Source organism: Mustelus asterias, unplaced genomic scaffold, assembly GCF_964213995.1.
Source record: "Mustelus asterias unplaced genomic scaffold, sMusAst1.hap1.1 HAP1_SCAFFOLD_296, whole genome shotgun sequence".
NCBI classification, from domain to species: Eukaryota; Metazoa; Chordata; class Chondrichthyes; order Carcharhiniformes; family Triakidae; genus Mustelus; species Mustelus asterias.
This window is the reverse complement of record NW_027590261.1, coordinates 203,478-223,742: the sequence shown is the minus strand read 5'-3', so window position 1 is coordinate 223,742 and position 20,265 is coordinate 203,478. Positions and strand designations below refer to the sequence as shown.

At 45.8% G+C, this 20,265-nt stretch overlaps 1 gene segment (V, D, J or C); it reads left to right on the top strand.

Annotated features, from left to right (window-relative positions):
* Window positions 1-5,727: 5,727 nt before the first annotated feature.
* On the top strand, window positions 5,728-19,943 carry LOC144486181 (T cell receptor alpha variable 38-1-like). The segment is given in 2 exon segments: window positions 5,728-5,812; window positions 19,600-19,943. Coding segments are annotated over 2 exon segments (429 nt in total).
* The last annotated feature ends 322 nt before the right edge of the window (window positions 19,944-20,265 follow it).

Sequence of the window (20,265 nt, the reverse complement as noted above, 5' to 3'; positions counted from 1 at the left end):
ATTCCAGCCTCGGGTGACTGTCTGTGTGGAGTTTGCATGTTCTCCTCGTGTCTGTGTGGGTTTCCTCCAGGTGCTCCGATTTCCTCCCATTTTCTAAAGATGTGCCGGTTAGGTTGATTGGCCGTGGTAAATTGCCCCTTAGCGTCAGGGGGATTAGCAGGGTAAATGTGTAGGTTTACTGGAGTGGGGCCTGGTTGGGATTGTGGTCGGTGCAGACTCAATGGGCCAAGTGACCTCCTTCTGCACTGTAGGAATTCTGTGATTAAAAAGAAAAGGTCTCTAATTGGTGTGAACTTGTTGGTGTGTCAGCCAGTTGGATGACTGATGACGTTCCCTAAACTCAGGGCAGGGGAATGGCCTCTCCTCAATGTGGACTTGCTGGTGTCTCAGCAGGTTGGATGAATCAGTGAATCTCTCCTCATACACAAAACACATCAAAGGTCTTTCCCCAGTGCGACCACATTGGTGTTTTAGCAGACTGGATGACTCAATGAATCCTTCTCTTGGAGCAGGTGAATGGGTTCTTCCTGCTGTGAACTCGCTGGTGTGTCAGCAGGTTGGATGACTGAGTGAATCCCTTCCCACACACAGAGCAAGTGAATGGCCTCTCCCCAGTGTGAACTCGCTGGTGTGTCAGCAGATGCGGTGACCGTGTGAATCCCTTCCCACACTCAGCGCAGGTGAACAGCGTCTTCCTGGTGTGACTGCGTTGATGTGTCAGCAGACAGGATGGCTCAGTGAATGCTTTCCCACACTGAGAGCAGATGAATGGTCTCTCTCCAGTGTGGATTCGCTGGTGTGTCAGCAAGTTGGATAACTGAGTGAATCCTTTCCCACACTCAGCACAGGTGAACGGTCTCTCCCTGGTGTGAACTCGCTGGTGTGTCCGCAGGGTAGATGAATCCTTGAATCCCTTCCCACACTCAGTGCAGGTGAATGGCCTCTCCCCACTATGAACTCGCTTGTGTGTCTGCAGGTGTGATGACTGAGTGAATCTCTTCCCACACTCAAAGCAGTCAGCCGACCTGCAGAGACACCAGCTACGTCACACAGGGGAGAGGCCATTCACCTGCTCTCAGTGTGGGAAGGGATTCATTCGGTCATCCCACCTGCGGATACACCAGCGAGTTCACACTGGGGAGAGACCATTCATCTGCTCTCAGTGTGGGGAGGGATTTACGAACTCATCTGACCTGCAGACACACCAGCAAGTTCGCACAGGGGAGAGGCCATTCACCTGCTCTCAGTGTGGAAAGTGTTTCAGAGTTTCATCCGAGCTGCTGAGACACCAGCAAGTTCACGAGTGATTCCAGGGGTTGGATTCTGCTGTTATTGTTTCTGCTCTCAGTTGCATCCAGGCTTGCATTTTGTTCATTCTCACAGTTGGTCAATGGGGAGGGTCAGAGGGTTTCTTTGTGCTGGACTGGCTGGTCTCAGCCTCCAGTGGGCTGATGCTCTTTGAGTCTTTTTGTGAATACCTGGTTTCAAATGTCACAAGGATCACAGAGTGACAGGGTGTTAGGAAGTTTCGAGATATTTAGTCAGAAGAAAACAGAGGTTGGCAGTGCAAAGGTACATTTCTGAATGGAGGGCTGTGACAAGTGACGTTCCTCAGGGATCAGTGCTGGGACTTTTGCTGTTTGTAATATATATAAATGACTTGGAGGAAAATGTAACTGGTTTTATTGGTAAGTTTGTGGACGACACAAAGGTTAGTGGAATTGCGGATAGCGATGGGGACCGGCAGAGGATACAGCAGGACATAGATCAGTTGGAGACTTGGGCGAAGAGATGGCAGATTAAGTTTAATCTGGACAAATGTGAGGTAATGCATTTTGGAAGGTCTAATACAGATGGGATATGTACAGTAAATAGCAGAACCCTGAAGAGTACTGATAGGCAGAGGGATCCAGGTGTACAGGTACACAGGTCATTGAAAGTGGCAATGCAGGTGGGGAAGATAGTCAAGAAGGCATACGGCATGCTTGCCTTCATCGGCCGGGGCATTGAGTTTAAAAATTGGCAAGTCATGTTGCAGCTTTATAGAACCTTAGTTAAACCGCACTTGGAATCTAGTGTTCAATTCTGGTCACCACACTACCAGAAGGATGTGGAGGCTTTGGAGAGGGTACGGAAAATATTTATCAGGATGTTGCCTGGTGTGGAGGGCATTAGCTATGAGGAGAAGTTGGAGAAACTTGGTTTGTTCTCACTGGAACAACGGAGGTTGAGGAGGGCAACCTGATAGAAGTCTACAAGATTATGAGGGGCATGGACAGAGTGGATAATCAGAAGCTTTTTCCCAGGGTGGAAGAGTCAATTACTAGGGGCATAGGTTTAAGGTGCGAGGGGCAAGGTTTAAAGGAGATGTACGAGGCAGGTTCTTTACACAGAGGGTGGTGGGTGCCTGGAACTCGTTGCCGGGGAAGGTAGTGGAAGCAGATACGATAGTAACTTTAAGATGTGTCTTGACAAATATATGAATAGCATAGGAATAGAGGGATATGGTCCCCGGAAAGGTAGGGGGTTTTAGTTCAGACGGGCAGCATGGTTGCTCCAGGCTTGGAGGGCCAAAGGGCTTGTTTCTGTGCTGTAATTTTATAGAGAATAGAATAGAATCCCTCCAGTACAGAAGGAGGCCATTCAGCCCATCGAGCCTGTTCCGACCACAATCCCACCCAGGCCCTACTCCCGTAAACTCACATTTACCCTGCTAATCCCCCTGACACTCGGATCAATTTAGTATGGCCAATCAACCTAACCTGCACATCTTTGAACATTTATTGGTGAAACTAACAATGCAATAACACGAAGGGCCGATAGTTAACAGTGCTATAAAACAGGTGGATGTGATCATCAACAGAGCCCAATTCCCTAAACCTTTCTCATATAGACTTTCACCCGTGCCCTCCTGGCCACCCCACAACATCTCCATCTCCCGTGGTCCAGCGCCACATCAACGCATCCCCCCAGGATGCACATCAGAACTGGAGGCAGCCAGCTGCACTCCGCACCCATTTTCCTGTGATGCCCCTGGCAGGCGTCTGCTGGAGAGCTGGGACCTAGAGGGGTCCAGCCGTCTTCCTGGTGATATGGATGTATCCTTGCCTTGCTGTTCACCCTGCTGCTCTTGAGATGCACCGGTGTCAGGAAAGGGGGAGTCGGAAAGTGCTGCATCCCATCGGCCGGAATCCCCCAGGTGGAAGGCCCCAGCACCATCCCCAGGCCTCCCTCCTCCCTCGAGGCGCCAATGGACCCCTGGGTCACTCCGTGGGACGGTGAAGCTGACTCGGGGGAGGGAGTGGTGATTGGGAAATTCTGCAGGGGTGGTGATTGAGGAGGGGGCTCGGGGTGGGGGAGCTCTGCAGGAGTCCTGATGGGGGAGAGAGCTGGTGATCGGGGAAACTCTGCAGGGGTGGTGATTGAGGAGAGGGTTAGTGGGGGGAGCTCTGCAGGAGTCCTGATGGGGGAGGGAGCTGGTGATCGGGGAAACTCTGCAGGGGTGGCGATCGGGGAGGTGGCGAGAGGGGGAACTCTGCAGGGATGCTGATTGCGGGGAGGGGTTGGTGATTTGGGGGAAACGCTACAGATGAGGAGATTGGCGGGGCGATTTCTGTGGGGAGGGGGGGATGTCCACTGAAGATGGAAACTGGGAGGATGGAGCGCATGCACAATGACACCCCTCCAGATCAGCAGCTGGCTTCCCCAGCAAGTTTAGGTTCCTCCCCTTCCTCCTGCAGTGAGGATTATATTGTGACTGTTTTTGACTAAGTGCCACAAGATTGCGTTTTTTAATCTGCCCAAGAAACGAGTTTGAAACTTTTCTCACTCATTCAGCACTTCGACTTTTTTTCATGAAATTCCACCCGATGTCTTTTAGTTCTCAACCAATGGAAACAGACATGCATTTTATCAAAACCTCTCAAAAGTTTGAATATCACGATTAAATCTTTCCTTAACCTTTCCTGCTCTATAGAGTGCAATTCCAGCTTCTCTAATCTCTCCATATGGATTATCCATCCTGAGGTCCCTAGTATCACAGATGCCCATCTTCAGCCAATTCGATTCACTTCAAGGGATATCAATAAACAGCTGAAGGCGATGGATAAGGAAAAATCCAAACTGGCCAACTGCCATCCAATGTCTCTCGTCTCGATCATCAGCAAAATGATGGAAGATGTTGTTGCCAACGGTGCGATCAAGCAGCATTTATACAGCAATAACCTGCTCACTGATGCTCATTTTGGGTTCCACCGAGGACCACTCACCTCCTGCCTCATTTACAGCCTTTGTCCAAACATGGACAAAAGAGTTGAACTGGGTGATGTTGGAGTGATTGCCATTGACATCAAGGCAGCATTTGACTGTGCGTGGCATCAAGCAACCCGATTAACATTGAAGTCAATGGGAATCAGGGGGAAACTCTCCACCGGCGAGAGCCACATCCCGCACAGAGGAGGATGATCGCGGTTGTTGGAGGCCAATCATCTCAGCCCCAGGGTAGTGTCCGAGGCCCATCCATCCTCAGTTGCTCCACCAATGACCTTCCCCCCATCATAAAGTCGAAAGCGGAGCTGTTCATTGATAATTACAGTCCTCATGACTGGGAATGATACCAGGGATGAGGATTTTGTTTTATTCTTTCAGGGGATGTGAATGTGGCTGGCAAGGCCAACATTCATTGTGCATCACTGATTGCCCTTGTGAAGAAAGTGAGCCACTTTCTTGAATCGCTGCAATCCATCTGGTGTAGGTATACCCACAATGCTGTTGGGGAGTTCCAGGAATTTGATGCAGTGACAGAGAAGGAATGGTGATTGATTTTCAACTCAGAATGGTATGTGATGTGGAGTACAATTTGCAGATGGTGGCATTCCCAAACTCTGGCTGCACTTGTTTTTCAAGTGGTAGAAGTTAGGGTTTGGAACATGCTGTGAAAACAGCCTTGGTGATTTCTTGCAGTGCATCTAATATGTGGGATACACTGCCACCATTGTGGGCTAATGGTGGAGAGTGAATGTTTAAGGTGGTATTTGAGATGCTGATCAGGCGGGCTACTTTGTCCTGGATAGGATCTACAAAATTGTTGCAGATACACTCATCCAGGTAGGGAATATTCCACCTTACTCCTGATTTATACCTTGTGAATCATGGCAAGCCTTTGGGGAGTCATTAAGTGAGTAACCTGCCACAAAGCTCCCAACCTCTGATCTGCTTTTGTAACCACAGTATTTAAATGACTGGTCAATGGTAACCCCAAAGTTATTGCTGGTGGGACATTCACTGATGGTAATGCCATTGAATATCAAGGGAAGATGGTTAGATTTTCTTGCTGGAAATAGATATTTCCTGATAATTATGTGGTATCAGTATGAATTGACAGTATTAGCTCCAACCTGAATGTTGTCCTGGTCCTGCGCTGCATGCGGGCAGCTTCAGTATTCAGAGTTGTGAATGGTAATATACACTGCAATCATCAGTGAACATCCCCGTTTCCCACCCTACGGTGGGGAGACGGTAATTAATGAAGCCGCTGAAAATGATTAGGTCCAGGAGACATGAGGAACAACAAAATATATTTATATAGCGCCTTAAAGTAATAAAACATCCAAGGAGCATTGTAAAGTAAAGCATGATATTGAGCCACAAAGAAGATATTAGGTTAGATGACCAAAAGTTTGGTCAAAGTGGTAGATTTTAAGGGGTGTGTTAAAGGAGTAAAGCGAGATGGAGAGCTGGAGACGTGTCGGGATGGTACTCCAGAGGTTGGAGCCTAAGCAACTGAAGGTAGAGCTTGCAATGGTGAAGCAAGGTCAGGGACAAACTAAAGACCAGAATTAGAGCAGTGTAATATATTGAGGGTTGTGGGGCTGATAGGAGATTATAGATATTGGGACAGGCAAGGTCATGGAGTGATTTGAAACCAAGGATGAGAATTTTAATATTAAGTTGTTGCTTTACTGGGTGGATCATCGTGCACAAGGGTGATAGTGGAATAACACTTAATGTGAGTTTAAACATGATGTGGAGATGCCGGCGTTGGACTGGGGTAAACACAGTAAGAAGTTTAACAACACCAGGTTAAAGTCCAACAGGTTTATTTGGTAGCAAAAGCCACACAAGCTTTCGAGGCTCTGAGCCCCTTCTTCAGGTGAGTGGGAATTCTGTTCACAAACAGAACTTATAAGACACAGACTCAATTTACATGAATAATGGTTGGAATGCGAATACTTACAACTAATCCAGTCTTTAAGAAACAAAACAATGGGAGTGGAGAGAGCATCAAGACAGGCTAAAAAGATGTGTATTGTCTCCAGACAAGGCAGCCAGTGAAACTCTGCAGGTCCACGCAACTGTGGGAGTTACAAATAGTGTGACATAAATTCTGATTCTAGGATCGCATGATAAAGACTCAGGAGGAAAAAAGCAGAAATATTTATGTGAAATAGTGTGACATAAACCCAATATCCCGGTTGAGGCCGTCCTTGTGTGTGCGGAACCTGGCTATCAGTTTCTGCTCCGCGACTCTGCGCTGTCGTGTGTCGCGAAGGCCGCCTTGGAGAACGCTTACCCGAATATCAGAGGCCGAATGCCCGTGACCGCTGAAGTGCTCCCCAACAGGAAGAGAACAGTCTTGCCTGGTGATTGTCGAGCGGTGTTCATTCATCCGTTGTCGCAGCGTCTGCATAGTTTCCCCAATGTACCATGCCTCGGGACATCCTTTCTTGCAGCGTATCAGGTAGACAACGTTGGCCGAGTTGCAAGAGTATGTACCGTGTACCTGGTGGATGGTGTTCTCACGTGAGATGATGGCATCTGTGTCGATGATCCGGCACGTCTTGCAGAGGTTGCTGTGGCAGGGTTGTGTGGTGTCTTGGTCACTGTTCTCCTGAAGGCTGGGTAGTTTGCTGCGGACAATGGTCTGTTTGAGGTTGTGCGGTTGTTTGAAGGCAAGAAGTGGGGGTGTGGGGATGGCCTTGGCGAGATGTTCGTCTTCATCAATGACATGTTGAAGGCTCCGGAGGAGATGCCGTAGCTTCTCCGCTCCGGGGAAGTACTGGACAACGAAGGGTACTCTGTCCACTGTGTCCCGTGTTTGTCTTCTGAGGAGGTCGGTGCGGTTTTTCGCTGTGGCGCGTTGGAACTGTTGATCCATGAGTCTAGCGCCATATCCTGTTCTTATGAGGGCATCTTTCAGCGTCTGGAGGTGTCTGTTGCGATCCTCCTCATCCGAGCAGATCCTGTGTATACGGAGGGCTTGTCCGTAGGGGATGGCTTCTTTAACGTGTTTAGGGTGGAAGCTGGAGAAGTGGAGCATCATGAGGTTATCCGTGGGCTTGCGGTACAGTGAGGTGCTGAGGTGACCGTCCTTAATGGAGATGCGCGTGTCCAAGAATGCAACCGATTCCGGAGAGTAGTCTATGGTGAGCCTGATGGTGGGATGGAACTTGTTGATGTCATCATAGATCTTCATGAAGATGCCAACATCTTCATGCACAGGTTCGAACAAGACTTCTTCACCGCACGGGACCTTCAACCGATGCTATACACTAGATACATCGATGACATTTTCTTCCTTTGGACTCATGGTGAACAATCACTGAAACAACTCTATGATGACATCAACAAGTTCCATCCCACCATCAGGCTCACCATAGACTACTCTCCGGAATCGGTTGCATTCTTGGACACGCGCATCTCCATTAAGGACGGTCACCTCAGCACCTCACTGTACCGCAAGCCCACGGATAACCTCACGATGCTCCACTTCTCCAGCTTCCACCCTAAACACGTTAAAGAAGCCATCCCCTACGGACAAGCCCTCCGTATACACAGGATCTGCTCGGATGAGGAGGATCGCAACAGACACCTCCAGACGCTGAAAGATGCCCTCATAAGAACAGGATATGGCGCTAGACTCATTGATCAACAGTTCCAACGCGCCACAGCGAAAAACCGCACCGACCTCCTCAGAAGACAAACACGGGACACAGTGGACAGAGTACCCTTCGTTGTCCAGTACTTCCCCGGAGCGGAGAAGCTACGGCATCTCCTCCGGAGCCTTCAACATGTCATTGATGAAGACGAACATCTCGCCAAGGCCATCCCCACACCCCCACTTCTTGCCTTCAAACAACCGCACAACCTCAAACAGACCATTGTCCGCAGCAAACTACCCAGCCTTCAGGAGAACAGTGACCAAGACACCACACAACCCTGCCACAGCAACCTCTGCAAGACGTGCCGGATCATCGACACAGATGCCATCATCTCACGTGAGAACACCATCCACCAGGTACACGGTACATACTCTTGCAACTCGGCCAACGTTGTCTACCTGATACGCTGCAAGAAAGGATGTCCCGAGGCATGGTACATTGGGGAAACTATGCAGACGCTGCGACAACGGATGAATGAACACCGCTCGACAATCACCAGGCAAGACTGTTCTCTTCCTGTTGGGGAGCACTTCAGCGGTCACGGGCATTCGGCCTCTGATATTCGGGTAAGCGTTCTCCAAGGCGGCCTTCGCGACACACGACAGCGCAGAGTCGCGGAGCAGAAACTGATAGCCAGGTTCCGCACACACAAGGACGGCCTCAACCGGGATATTGGGTTTATGTCACACTATTTCACATAAATATTTCTGCTTTTTTCCTCCTGAGTCTTTATCATGCGATCCTAGAATCAGAATTTATGTCACACTATTTGTAACTCCCACAGTTGCGTGGACCTGCAGAGTTTCACTGGCTGTCTTGTCTGGAGACAATACACATCTTTTTAGCCTGTCTTGATGCTCTCCCCACTCCCATTGTTTTGTTTCTTAAAGACTGGATTAGTTGTAAGTATTCGCATTCCAACCATTATTCATGTAAATTGAGTCTGTGTCTTATAAGTTCTGTTTGTGAACAGAATTCCCACTCACCTGAAGAAGGGGCTCAGAGCCTCGAAAGCTTGTGTGGCTTTTGCTACCAAATAAACCTGTTGGACTTTAACCTGGTGTTGTTAAACTTCTTACTGAGTTTAAACATGGCCAGCAGAGTTTTAGATGAACTCTGCAGTGACCCTTGCAGTGATGACTGACCTCCAACAACCACAGCCATCCTCGTCTGTCCCTGGTATATCCCCAACCGGTGGAGAGTTCCCCCCCGCCCTCCCCCGAATCCCACCGACTCCAACCCTGTGTCGGTCCCTTTCTGCCACACTCAGTCAAATGATGTCTTGATGGATTTTCTTTGTTCTTTTTTTGTTTCTTTTTGTTTCAAGAAAACAAAATTTTCTTTGTTCTTCGTTCTGTTTGGAACATCCCAAATGCCCATCCAATTTCCTTTGTAATTGTTTATTGTCTCCACTTCCTCCACCCTCGTAGGCAGCGAGTTTCAGGTCATTACCATTCGCTGCATCAGAATATTCTTCCTCACATCCCCCCCCCACCCCCCCCTTGCATCTCTGACCCAAAACAAGAAATCTGTGTCCCCCCTAGTCCTTGTCCCTTCAGCTAATGGGAACAGCTTTTCTTTGTCCACCTTTATCTAAACCTGTCAGAATCTTGTCCACCTCTATCAAATCTCCCCTCAACCTCCTTTGCTCCAAGGGGAACAACCCCAGCCTGACATCGACAATAAAGAACAAACTAACAGAATATGTTACTGTCTGAAATCAAATGGGAATGTTTAATTTCTGTTTTAAAGATATTGTGAATATATTGTCCTGGACAATAAAGGAATCAGCTATAACTGAGCAAGAAGAAGACAGTTTCAATGTGGAATTGACTGGAATATTCTCTCTGGATTTAAACAATGGAGGAACCACAAATATGGAAGAAAATAAATTTCAAAACGTGAACTCTGAACAGACTGTTTTAAAACAGAACTTGAAAATTCACAAATGAACAGCAATGAGGACTGTCCTCTTGCAGGAGGAACTTTGGACTATAATTATTGTAAAAAGAGAACTTTCAGAAAACACTGCAAGCAGTAATTTCCACCTTCAGTGGACTGAATTCCTGGACATGGAACCCAGCAGTGTGCTGTTATCAAGCTGGACTTGTGAATGTGAAGTGGACAATGGAGGGATTATTGTGTCTGTTGCAGGTTATAAGATAGATCAACATAGGAAAACAGTGGATTGAGGAACAGGAGGAGGCCATTTGGCCCTTCGAGCCTGCTCCGCCATTCAATAAGATCATGGCTGTTCAGATATACAGCATGTTGTATATTGTAATATTCTAACTGGGATATTATGAAGGTGATACATTTTCATTTCTTCCTGTTTTTGTTACAGAAATCTAATTTTATAATTCCTATGTTTTAGAAATAAGAATTAGTTGCAAGAATTGCTTTTAAAAAATGGAAAACCTGGATTGAGAATCTGACAAAAACACCCTCAGGGAATTCGCAGTCACAAAGCATGGTCCATGTTGGTTTCAGAAGTCAAAACTCCAGAGGTAAGAACTGTAAAAGGTCAGCTGGGTCTTTTAGCTGGAGACATTGGGTCTGACAATTATTGTACTGTTTTTGTTAGGTGAATTCTTCATGCAGACCTCAGGAAAAAAGGTCCAATTTTGAAGCTGAATATCTGTTAGATATTCAATCGTCTCTGTTACCATGGGGATATGTGATTCAGGGTGGAGCCTTGGTTAGAATTAGACCATAAGATATTGGAGCAGAATTAGGCTATTCGGCCCATTGAATCTGCTGTGCCATTCGATCATGGCTGATAAATCTCAATCCCATTCTCCTGCCTTTTCCCCGTAACCTTTTGAGTCCTTTCCAATCAATGACCTGGTTCCAACGGACAGTCTGCAGTTAGCTTGGAAGCCACCAGTTGTGGGACCAGGAACTGTGAACCAGCTGTGGGACTAGAAGCCTAGAGGACCATTGGAAACCAGGGGTGTTTCCAACATTTAAATCCCTCAGCAAGAATGCAGTGAAGCCCATGTTTGGAATGAGGAGTCCACAGTTTGAGAGTTTAAAGGAAAATTGGAGGCTTGTTTAGTGAAAAGATAATGGATGGACTCCCATAAACTCTTGGAGCTTGGAGAATATCTGGAGTACTGGGGAGAATTAAAGTGAATTGTGGAGAGCTTTGACATACCTTTGGGATGGTCCTAGGAACAGAAGTGAATGAACCTTCAAGATATTGTTAAGTATAAAGAAACTCTTGGGGTGAGGTAAAAAAATAGAACTTGGTTTATATCATAAATCTTTATTGGCTGTAGTATTCAATTTGTAGTGTTGTCTTTTTAAATTTTATTTAAACATACAGTAAAGTTTGTTTTTGTTTAAAAATGTGGAATCTTGTGATGTAATTCTTTCAGTTAATCACCGGGTGTTCGAATTTCTCTGCAAACGTTAACAGTCCTGACCGGGATCGCAAAAATTCACACAAACAGTGTTTCAAAACAAATCGAAGAAAAAGATGGTTTTTCTCCTTCAGTCCAAACGTTACACATGAAGAAACCCTCTTCTGGTATCTCCAATAATTTGTTGCTTCGAGCAATTCTTTTCATGGAACAATCAGATAATTGATGACTGAAAATGGAACTAATTGTATCCCTTTAAAGCAGGGGGGCGATCGCCCGGCACAGAGGGGAATTAGGGATTTCTCCCATAGACCAATTGACAGGGACTCTACCCTCCAACCACCTGAAGTGAATTCTTGACATGAATCATCCGTGCCAGTGCAGTTATCAACTTGCAGTTTGGCTGGTCAGAAAATGCTTTGTTGCTGATTTTCCTTGTGTTAGGAAGTGACAGTGCCAAGGCCAGATCTTGTTTCCTCCTTGATCGGGATGTAACCCGTGTCCACATCGCCACTTCATTCTTCCACTGGTTGTATGGTTCAGACTCCGAGAGCATCAGCAGGTAATCAGACCCTGACAATTCCCACTGCCTTTCAGTCATTTCTCACAAAAGCTGCTGGGATTGGAAGCTTCTGTCCGAAATATACTTTCTTTTAGTTTCCAACCTTCACCATTAGACAAGCATTTTATGTTACCATGTTATAATCCTGACAGCCTTGGGGTGGAGTCAAACTTTATTTGGTCTAGATTTGTTCACAGAATCAAACATTACAGGTTCAACTCTGACTCCAAGTTATATTAGTGAGTTCCACTTTTTACCTGCTCATTATAACTATCTCATCAGTGCCCTCAATTTGAATAAACTTCACCTCTATTGATACAATTAACAGCCACAGTCAAAGCATCCAAAAGATCACTAATCGGTGTGCCTGCCATGGTGTGAATGGGTTGGTTTGTCAGCGGGAGGGATGAGTGAGTGAATCCCTTCCCATGCTCTGAGCAGGGGGACAGTCCCTCACCCGTGTGAAATCGCTGGTGGTTCTGCAGGGTAGATGACTGAGTGAATCCCTTTCCACACACACAACAGGTGAATGGTCTCTCCCCATTGTGAACCCGCTGGTGTGTCAGCAGGGCAGACGAATCGCTGAATTTCTTCCCACACTCAGAGCAGGTGAATGGCCTCTCCCTGATGTGAAGTCGCTGGTGATTCCTCAGGGTGGATGAATCACGAAATCCCCTTCCAAACTCAGAGCAGGTGAACGGTGTCTCCACAGTGTGGCTGCATCGAAGGGTTTCCAGCTTCGAGGGACAATTGAATCCCTTCCCACAGTCCCTACATTTCCATGGTCTGAGTGTCTTTGTACATCTCCAGGTTCAGATGAAGATTTGACCCCACAGTTAACACAGACATGGTCTCTCCTCACTGTGAATCCTTCAATCTTTTCCAGGCTGTGTAACTGGTTAAAGCTCTTTCCACAGTCAGTTCACTGGAATACTCTCACTCGAGTGGATGTGTCTCAGTGATTTTCCAGTCACACTGATGTTTAAACAGTTTGAAGGAACAGACAAACATTTTCCATTCTAGTTTCAAATGCCGATGGTATTCAAATCCTGAACAATTGTGTGACTCTGTCAGATCCTAACGTCATGTTTGTTGAGATTTGTGTCTGTAAATTCTCCCCTTCTAATAGCCTGTGAAAGAAATTCACAAAAATCATTGCTGCCAGTACAGGATAAAAACTCAGAACAGACAATTCTAGTTTCTGTGGAACATTCTTTCCTCTCATTCTTGAAAATTTGTAAATCTCCATCCCAAACACTCTCCCTCCATTCTCACCTTTGCTGGACCTGAAATAGACATTGTCCTGAGGGTGCTGATTCATCCTAATCGACAGATCCGTGCCGACTATTTCATGTACAGGACACATATTCCTGAAATCTTCTCACAGGCTTGTGTCTAAGCATATAAAAAATTTGCATATTTAGTGGACTAAAAATGTATGCAATATTCAGAACTCTATTACATGATTAGAGATACAGATGGGTGCGGAAGAACTTGACTTGGGGAGCAAGCAATCATGTTCTGGAACTCACTGACGATGAGAGTGGTGGAAGTGGAGACGACCAGTCATTTCAAAATAAAATTGGTCGGGCACTTGAAGGAATTAAACGTACTGGGGAACAGGGGTATGGAGGAAAAATGGCACTGAGTGGATTCCCCGACAGAGACTTGGCATGGACTCAAGCTGCTGAATTGATTTATCTTGTGCTCTGCTGACTCTTTGACTGGAAAATATACAGAGTAGTTACAATACTATTCTGGAATTAAACAACATCAACTGTAATACAAATCCATAAATAATATACCTAATATGCACCATATAGTAAGAAGTCTCACAACACCAGGTTAAAGTACAACAGGTTTATTTGGAATCACAAGCTTTCAGAGCACTGCCCCTTCATCAGGTGAGAAGGAGCAGCGCTCTGAAAGCTCGTGATTCCAAATAAACCCATTGGACTTTAACCAGGTGTTGTGAGACTTCTTACTGTGCCCACCCCAGTCCAACACCGGCATCTCCACACCATATGCACCATATAACAACACCAGACATATCAATGTTGTTACGATCCTCATGGTCACCTTATAATAAACACATTCCCACAAATCCCAATGGAATAAACTGAAAGACAATGTTTCATTTTTAAAAAATTTTACTTTAAAAATTAATCTAAAATTAACATCACTGAATCATGCATTAAGAAACAGTATTTGAATAGACAAGATAAATTACACTTTAAAAGTTCAGACAATAAAAACAGGTTCCACAAAATACAAACATTTCCCCCTCACTATATTTAGCTCTAATTCCAGTTCCAGAGAATTTCTCTGTCTCTGTATTTCCCAGGGGGAGAAAGAAAGTGTTTTCCTCACAGATGTTGTCCAGAGGATGAAGTTTGAGTCTGTGTGTGAAGTTTGAGTCTGTGTGTGAAGTTTGAGTCTGTGTGTGAAGTTTGAGTCTGTGTGTGAAGTTCGAGTCTGTGTGTGAAGTTTGAGTCTATGTGTGAAGTTGGAGTCTGTGTGTGAAGTTTGAGTGTGTGGTGAAGTTTGAGTCTGTGTGTGAAGTTTGAGTCTGTGTGTAAAGTTTGAGTCTGTGTGTGAAGTTTGAGTCTGTGTGTGAAGTTTGAGTCTGTGTGTGAAGTTTGAGTCTGTGTGTGAAGTTTGAGTCTGTGGTGGAGTTTGAATCTGTGTGTGAAGTTTGAGTCTGTGTGTGAAGTTTGAGTGTGTGGTGAAGTTTGAGTCTGTGTGTGAAGTTTGAGTCTGTGTGTAAAGTTTGAGTCTGTGTGTGAAGTTGGAGTCTGTGTGTGAAGTTTGAGTGTGTGGTGAAGTTTGAGTCTGTGTGTGAAGTTTGAGTCTGTGTGTGAAGTTTGAGTCTGTGTGTGAAGTTTGAGTCTGTGATGAAGTTTGAGTCTGTGTGTGAAGTTTGAGTCTGTGTGTGAAGTTTGAGTCTGTGTGTGAAGTTGGAGTCTGTGTGTGAAGTTTGAGTGTGTGGTGAAGTTTGAGTCTGTGTGTGAAGTTTGAGTCTGTGGTGAAGTTTGAGTCTGTGTGTGAAGTTTGAGTCTGTGGTGAAGTTTGGGTCTGTGTGTGAAGTTTGAGTCTGTGTGTGAAGTTTGAGTCTGTGTGTGAAGTTTGAGTCTGTGTGTGAAGTTTGAGTCTGTGTGTGAAGTTTGGTTCTGTGTGTGAAGTTTGGGTCTGTGTGTGAAGTTGGAGTCTGTGTGTGAAGTTTGAGTCTGTGTGTGAAGTTTGAGTCTGTGTGTGAAGTTTGGTTCTGTGTGTGAAGTTTGGGTCTGTGTGTGAAGTTGGAGTCTGTGTGTGAAGTTTGAGTCTGTGGTGAAGTTTGAGTCTGTGGTGAAGTTTGAGTCTGTGTGTGAAGTTGGAGTCTGTGGTGAAGTTTGAGTCTGTGGTGAAGTTTGAGTCTGTGGTGAAGTTTGAGTCTGTGTGTGAAGTTTGAGTCTGTGTGTGAAGTTTGAGTCTGTGTGTGAAGTTTGAGTCTGTGGTGAAGTTTGAGTCTGTGTGTGGAGTTTGAGTCTGTGTGTGTGAAGTTTGAGTCTGTGTGTGAAGTTTGAGTCTGTGTGTGAAGTTTGAGTCTGTGTGTGAAGTTTGAGTCTGTGTGTGAAGTTTGAGTCTGTGGTGAAGTTTGAGTCTGTGGTGAAGCTACAAACAGAAGCTGTGCTGTTTCAAATCAAACTGCGGGACTTGGAAGAAAATGCTGGGAAGAGATTTTGCAATCCTCCCAGGCAGCGTACTCCAGACTGTCACCGCCCTCTGGGTAAACAGGCTTTCCTCACATTCCCCCGAAACCTCCTGTCCCTCACCTAGAACCTATTTCGCCTCATGACTGACCCTTCAATTAAGGGGAATAGCTGCTCTTTATCCACTCTGTCCGTGTATCTCATAATCTTGTACACCTCGATCAGGTCGCCCCTCAGTTTTCTCTGCTCCAACGAAAACAAGCCAAGCCTACCCAACCTTGCTTCATAACTTAAATGTTCTATCCCAGGTAGTATCCTGGTAAATATCTTCTGCACCCCCTGCATTGCAATCACATCCTTCCGAGAATGTGGCGACCTGAACTGCACACGGTACTCAAGCTGTGGCCTCACCAAAGTTCTGCACAGTTCCAACATGAGTTCCCTGCTTTTGCAACCTATGTCATGATTGACAAAGTGAAGTGTCACGTACGCCCTTTTCACCACCCTACTAACATCCCCTTCCTCTTTCAGACATCTGTGGACAAACACGCCAAGTTCCCTTCGTTCCACAGAACACAAACTACCAAACTTGATGGTCATGTTCTTAACGAGGTCAACACGTTGATTATCAGCCTGTAAATCCTTTCAGTATTGCTGATGGCAGGTGATGGGAACGGAACCGATACCTGGTCAACAATACTGCAGAAGTCAATGACAGACCGCTGGAGTACTTTGAAATCACAGAGCGGTCAAATGGACATCCATGGTCACCAATGCCCTCTTGGGGCATGGTAACTGGAAGAGGAGGAGGTGGACGACACAAGAGGCTTAGAGAGTGGACTCTATAAATCAATGTCACTCGGCAATCTGGATAACCAGGTTTGCGCAACGTTTCTCATCAATAAACAAACCTTCTTAAAAATAACGGTGTCCAATGATCCTTATTTGTTAACCAACAAAACCACAGTCTAGAAGTGGAAATGAATAGGGTTGGGAAGCATTTTCCGATCAGGGCCAGTGTGATCTCCTGGACTCGTTTCGATCGCCTCAGGGGGTCGGAGAGGAATTTCCCAGATTTTTTTCCCCATATTGGCCCTGGGGTTTTCACTCTGGGTTTTCGCCTCTCCCTGGAGATCACATGGTCTGGAATGGGGGGGTGGGGGTGAGTTAATAGGTTGTGATGAACAAAGCATCGTAGCTGTGAGGGACAGCTCGGTGGATAGGATATTAGGATGTAGATAGGCTGGAAAATTGGGCGGGGATCCTGGATTCAGGATTCAATCCTGGACCGGGGAGCGGCGCGGGCTTGGAGGGCCGAAGGGCCTGTTCCTGTGCTGTATTGTTCTTTGTTCTTCCATTATAAGTTAATGTATGTACTTGAAACTTTGATTAAATTAACCCGCCAGGCCTGCTTCGATAGCACCTTCGAAATCCGGAATCTCTTTCATCTCTGAGGAGAAGAGGAACAGATGCACAAGAACACCACATTCTGCGGCACCACTTCAAGCCACACACCATCCTCATTTTGAACCATATCGCCGTTCCTTGCGTCAAAATTCTGGAAATCGTTTTCTGCTTAGGATTACAGGCAGAGGACAACCAATTTGAAAAGTATGGAAGGAGAAATGAAAGAAAGTGAGACATTACGAGTGCGAAATACAAAGCCAACTGATGGGGGGAGGACAGAAAGGAAGAGATTCAGAAATGACACAGAATGCACTGTTCTTTCAATTTATTTATATTTCCCTAGCGTGTGTTTACATAGTTGAATTGTTTGAAAACACGTCTCTCAATAAAAGACCGCTGGAGTCTGCCCATCGACAACCTTGCGCTTGCGGACAGTGTCACGTACCCTGAGTCACCGTCAGAGGGCGCAGTCGTCACATGTTTCTCCAAACTTGAAATGACACGGACAATGTCTCTGGTACCATTGGCATACCGTTGCTATTGGCAACAAAGCCCGCAGTCTATTTTTTCTGCTCTGTGTCGCCCCCTCTCTCTGGCCTACCTCACGTGTCCTGCATTACTAAATGAGCGGCACGGTGGCACAGTGGTTATCATTGCTGCCTTACAGCGCAAGGAACCCAGATACAATTCCGGCCTTGGATGACTGTCTGTGCGGAGTTTGCACGTTCTCTCCGTGTCTACCTGGGTATTCTCCAGATGCTACGGTTTCCTCCCACAGTCCAAAAATTTGCAGGTTAGGTGCATTGGTCATGCTAAATAGCCCCTTAGTGTTACGGGGATTTTTTCCGAACTGTAGTCATAGACTCGGGGAGAAGGAAGCAGAACCACAACCGACCTCTCCTCATCAATTTTCTCACTTCTCACTTAGCGTTTTCTTCCCAATTGAAAGTAAAGAATATGCTGTTCTCCTGACCGCTGTAACTCAGGCATTGCCATTATTCAAATGATATGAACTCTTTTTAAAAATTATTAATTGGGCGTCGGTGACAAGACAATATTTCTGTCCATCACGTTTTGTCCTCGAACCGGGCTGGGATATTTGAGAATTCGTTATATTGTTGTTATTCTGCAATCGCACACATTCCAGGCCTCGCTAGGATGGCATATTTCCTTCCACAAAGTGCATTAGTGAACTAGGTGGATTTGCAGTGAAAGCGTTCCAGCACCATCAATGCGACGAGCTTTCAATATCAATTCATCACATTTAAATTTAACCTTGACTTTTCTAAATTTAATTTTTGACCATTTTTCTCCAAAATCGAATTGAAATATAACGATTTGATATGGTGGGATTTGAACTAATTTTCCCAAAGCATTATTCTGGGCCCTTGAACTACTTGTCCAGTGACTCCCATGTTGATAATAATTAATAAGAAAAAGCGCAAGTTCTTAAAGTTGACTCTTCCCAGTACATTATATCAGAATGGGATCACAACCACACAGTGCATCGGGTTGTCTCTGAGTGGACCTTTGAAGAAACGGCAATGTCACAATTAGCTGCACCATGACAATTTCATATCCTAACCCTGCTGATTTCAGACAGTAAGAAGTCTCACAACACCAGGTTAAAGTCCAACAGGTTTATTTGGTAGCAAATACCATAAGCTTTCGGAGCACAGCTCCTTCATCAGATGGAGTGGATATCTGTTCTCCAACAGTGCATGGCCAGCTTTCAGGACAGCACCCACAGTACACGCTTTACATTATCTCAGGAATAATATACAGGCAACTAGACTTCATTGATTGATTTCTCTGTACCTTCAGTAAAACAAAGAAGATTGCATGGTATTCACAGCCCATCCACCGATATCTCAACATTCGAACATAAAAATTAGACTGCCTGCAAATCTGCTCTAACATTCAGTCAGATTACTGTTCATCTGAATTTCCGTTTAAATCCACTTTTCTGCCTTGATCTTCTTGAACCGTGGCATACATTTTCGTTAAAATGTTGGTTTCACTCAGTTTTAAAATTATTCAGTGGCCCACAGCCTCCACCGTTCTCTGGACTCTCACTGAGGCTCAGGCACTAATGCTCGGATGCTAAAATTAAGAGAATGTGCACAGAACATTGATTGGAAATCCACCAAATGTATCAACACTCCTTGCTCCTCCGTTCCAATAACAAAATGAAGGTTTTTTTCTTGACATCCCGTTTCCAAAGCGGAACAATTCGCCCAACAGTGACACCGAATGTAGTACAGGTTGGGGAGCTTCTATTCACTGATAGTCATCTGAGCAATTACCAATCTCAGGGTGCCACTGGCGAGACACGGAACTGACGCATGAGCCTCTGAGAAATGTCGTCAGATTATTAAGGGTGGGGATTTAGAATGGGTGTCTTCAAATAACCAATTCCGCTTTCACAGAGCGGACAGAGACAATGAAGATACTCGTCATTTGGATTGTGTGGGGGGCATTTCTAACAGGTATTTCTGGGCATCACGTTAGTTTTCTCATTTCCAAAACTGGGGTGGAATCTTACTGTTGAGTCACGTCACTCTTTTCTTTATCTATTTGAACATATTTTCCAGGTCTGACCCATGGAGATTCTGTCACTCAGCCGCTGTCCTCAGATGTTAAGCCAGAAGGAGACGTGGTGACATTAAACTGCAACTATGATACTGCAGAAACCAGCTATTATTTATACTGGTATCGACAGCATCCAGACTCCCAGCCCGAGTACATACTGGAGAAGTACTCGGGGGGTGATGAAGATAAAGCAGATTTTGCGAAAATCCGTTTCTCGACTGACCTCCAAACCCCGAAGAAATCCATCAGTTTGACTATCTCGGATCTGCAGTTGTCTGACGCGGCCGTGTATTACTGCGCTTTCAGCCTCACAGTGATGGAAAGCAGCCTGAGTCCTGTACAAAAACTGTCTCAGCAAGATAAGTCAGAGCTCCTCGCTGCTGTATAGAACCTCTGGCAGATGCAGCCACAATGAGCAGCGGCGCTGTCAGCCGCTCAAACACAAACCGACAGGAAACCATATTCACCTCGGATCAACTGTCACCGAACTGTTTCCAGGAGAGGCCGAGAAAACAAACTGCAGAACCGTTTTAGGCCGACAAGTCCATCACATAATGAATGTGTCAATTAAATCGTCCCTTCTCCTGCTAATCAACTCTGTTTTCCTCTAAAATCAGACCTGGGTGATAAAATCCCAAACATCCGTCAAACCTCGCCGTGAAGCGCCACACACACAGCAGACGGACAGTTCTCCATGTTTGTGTGACGTC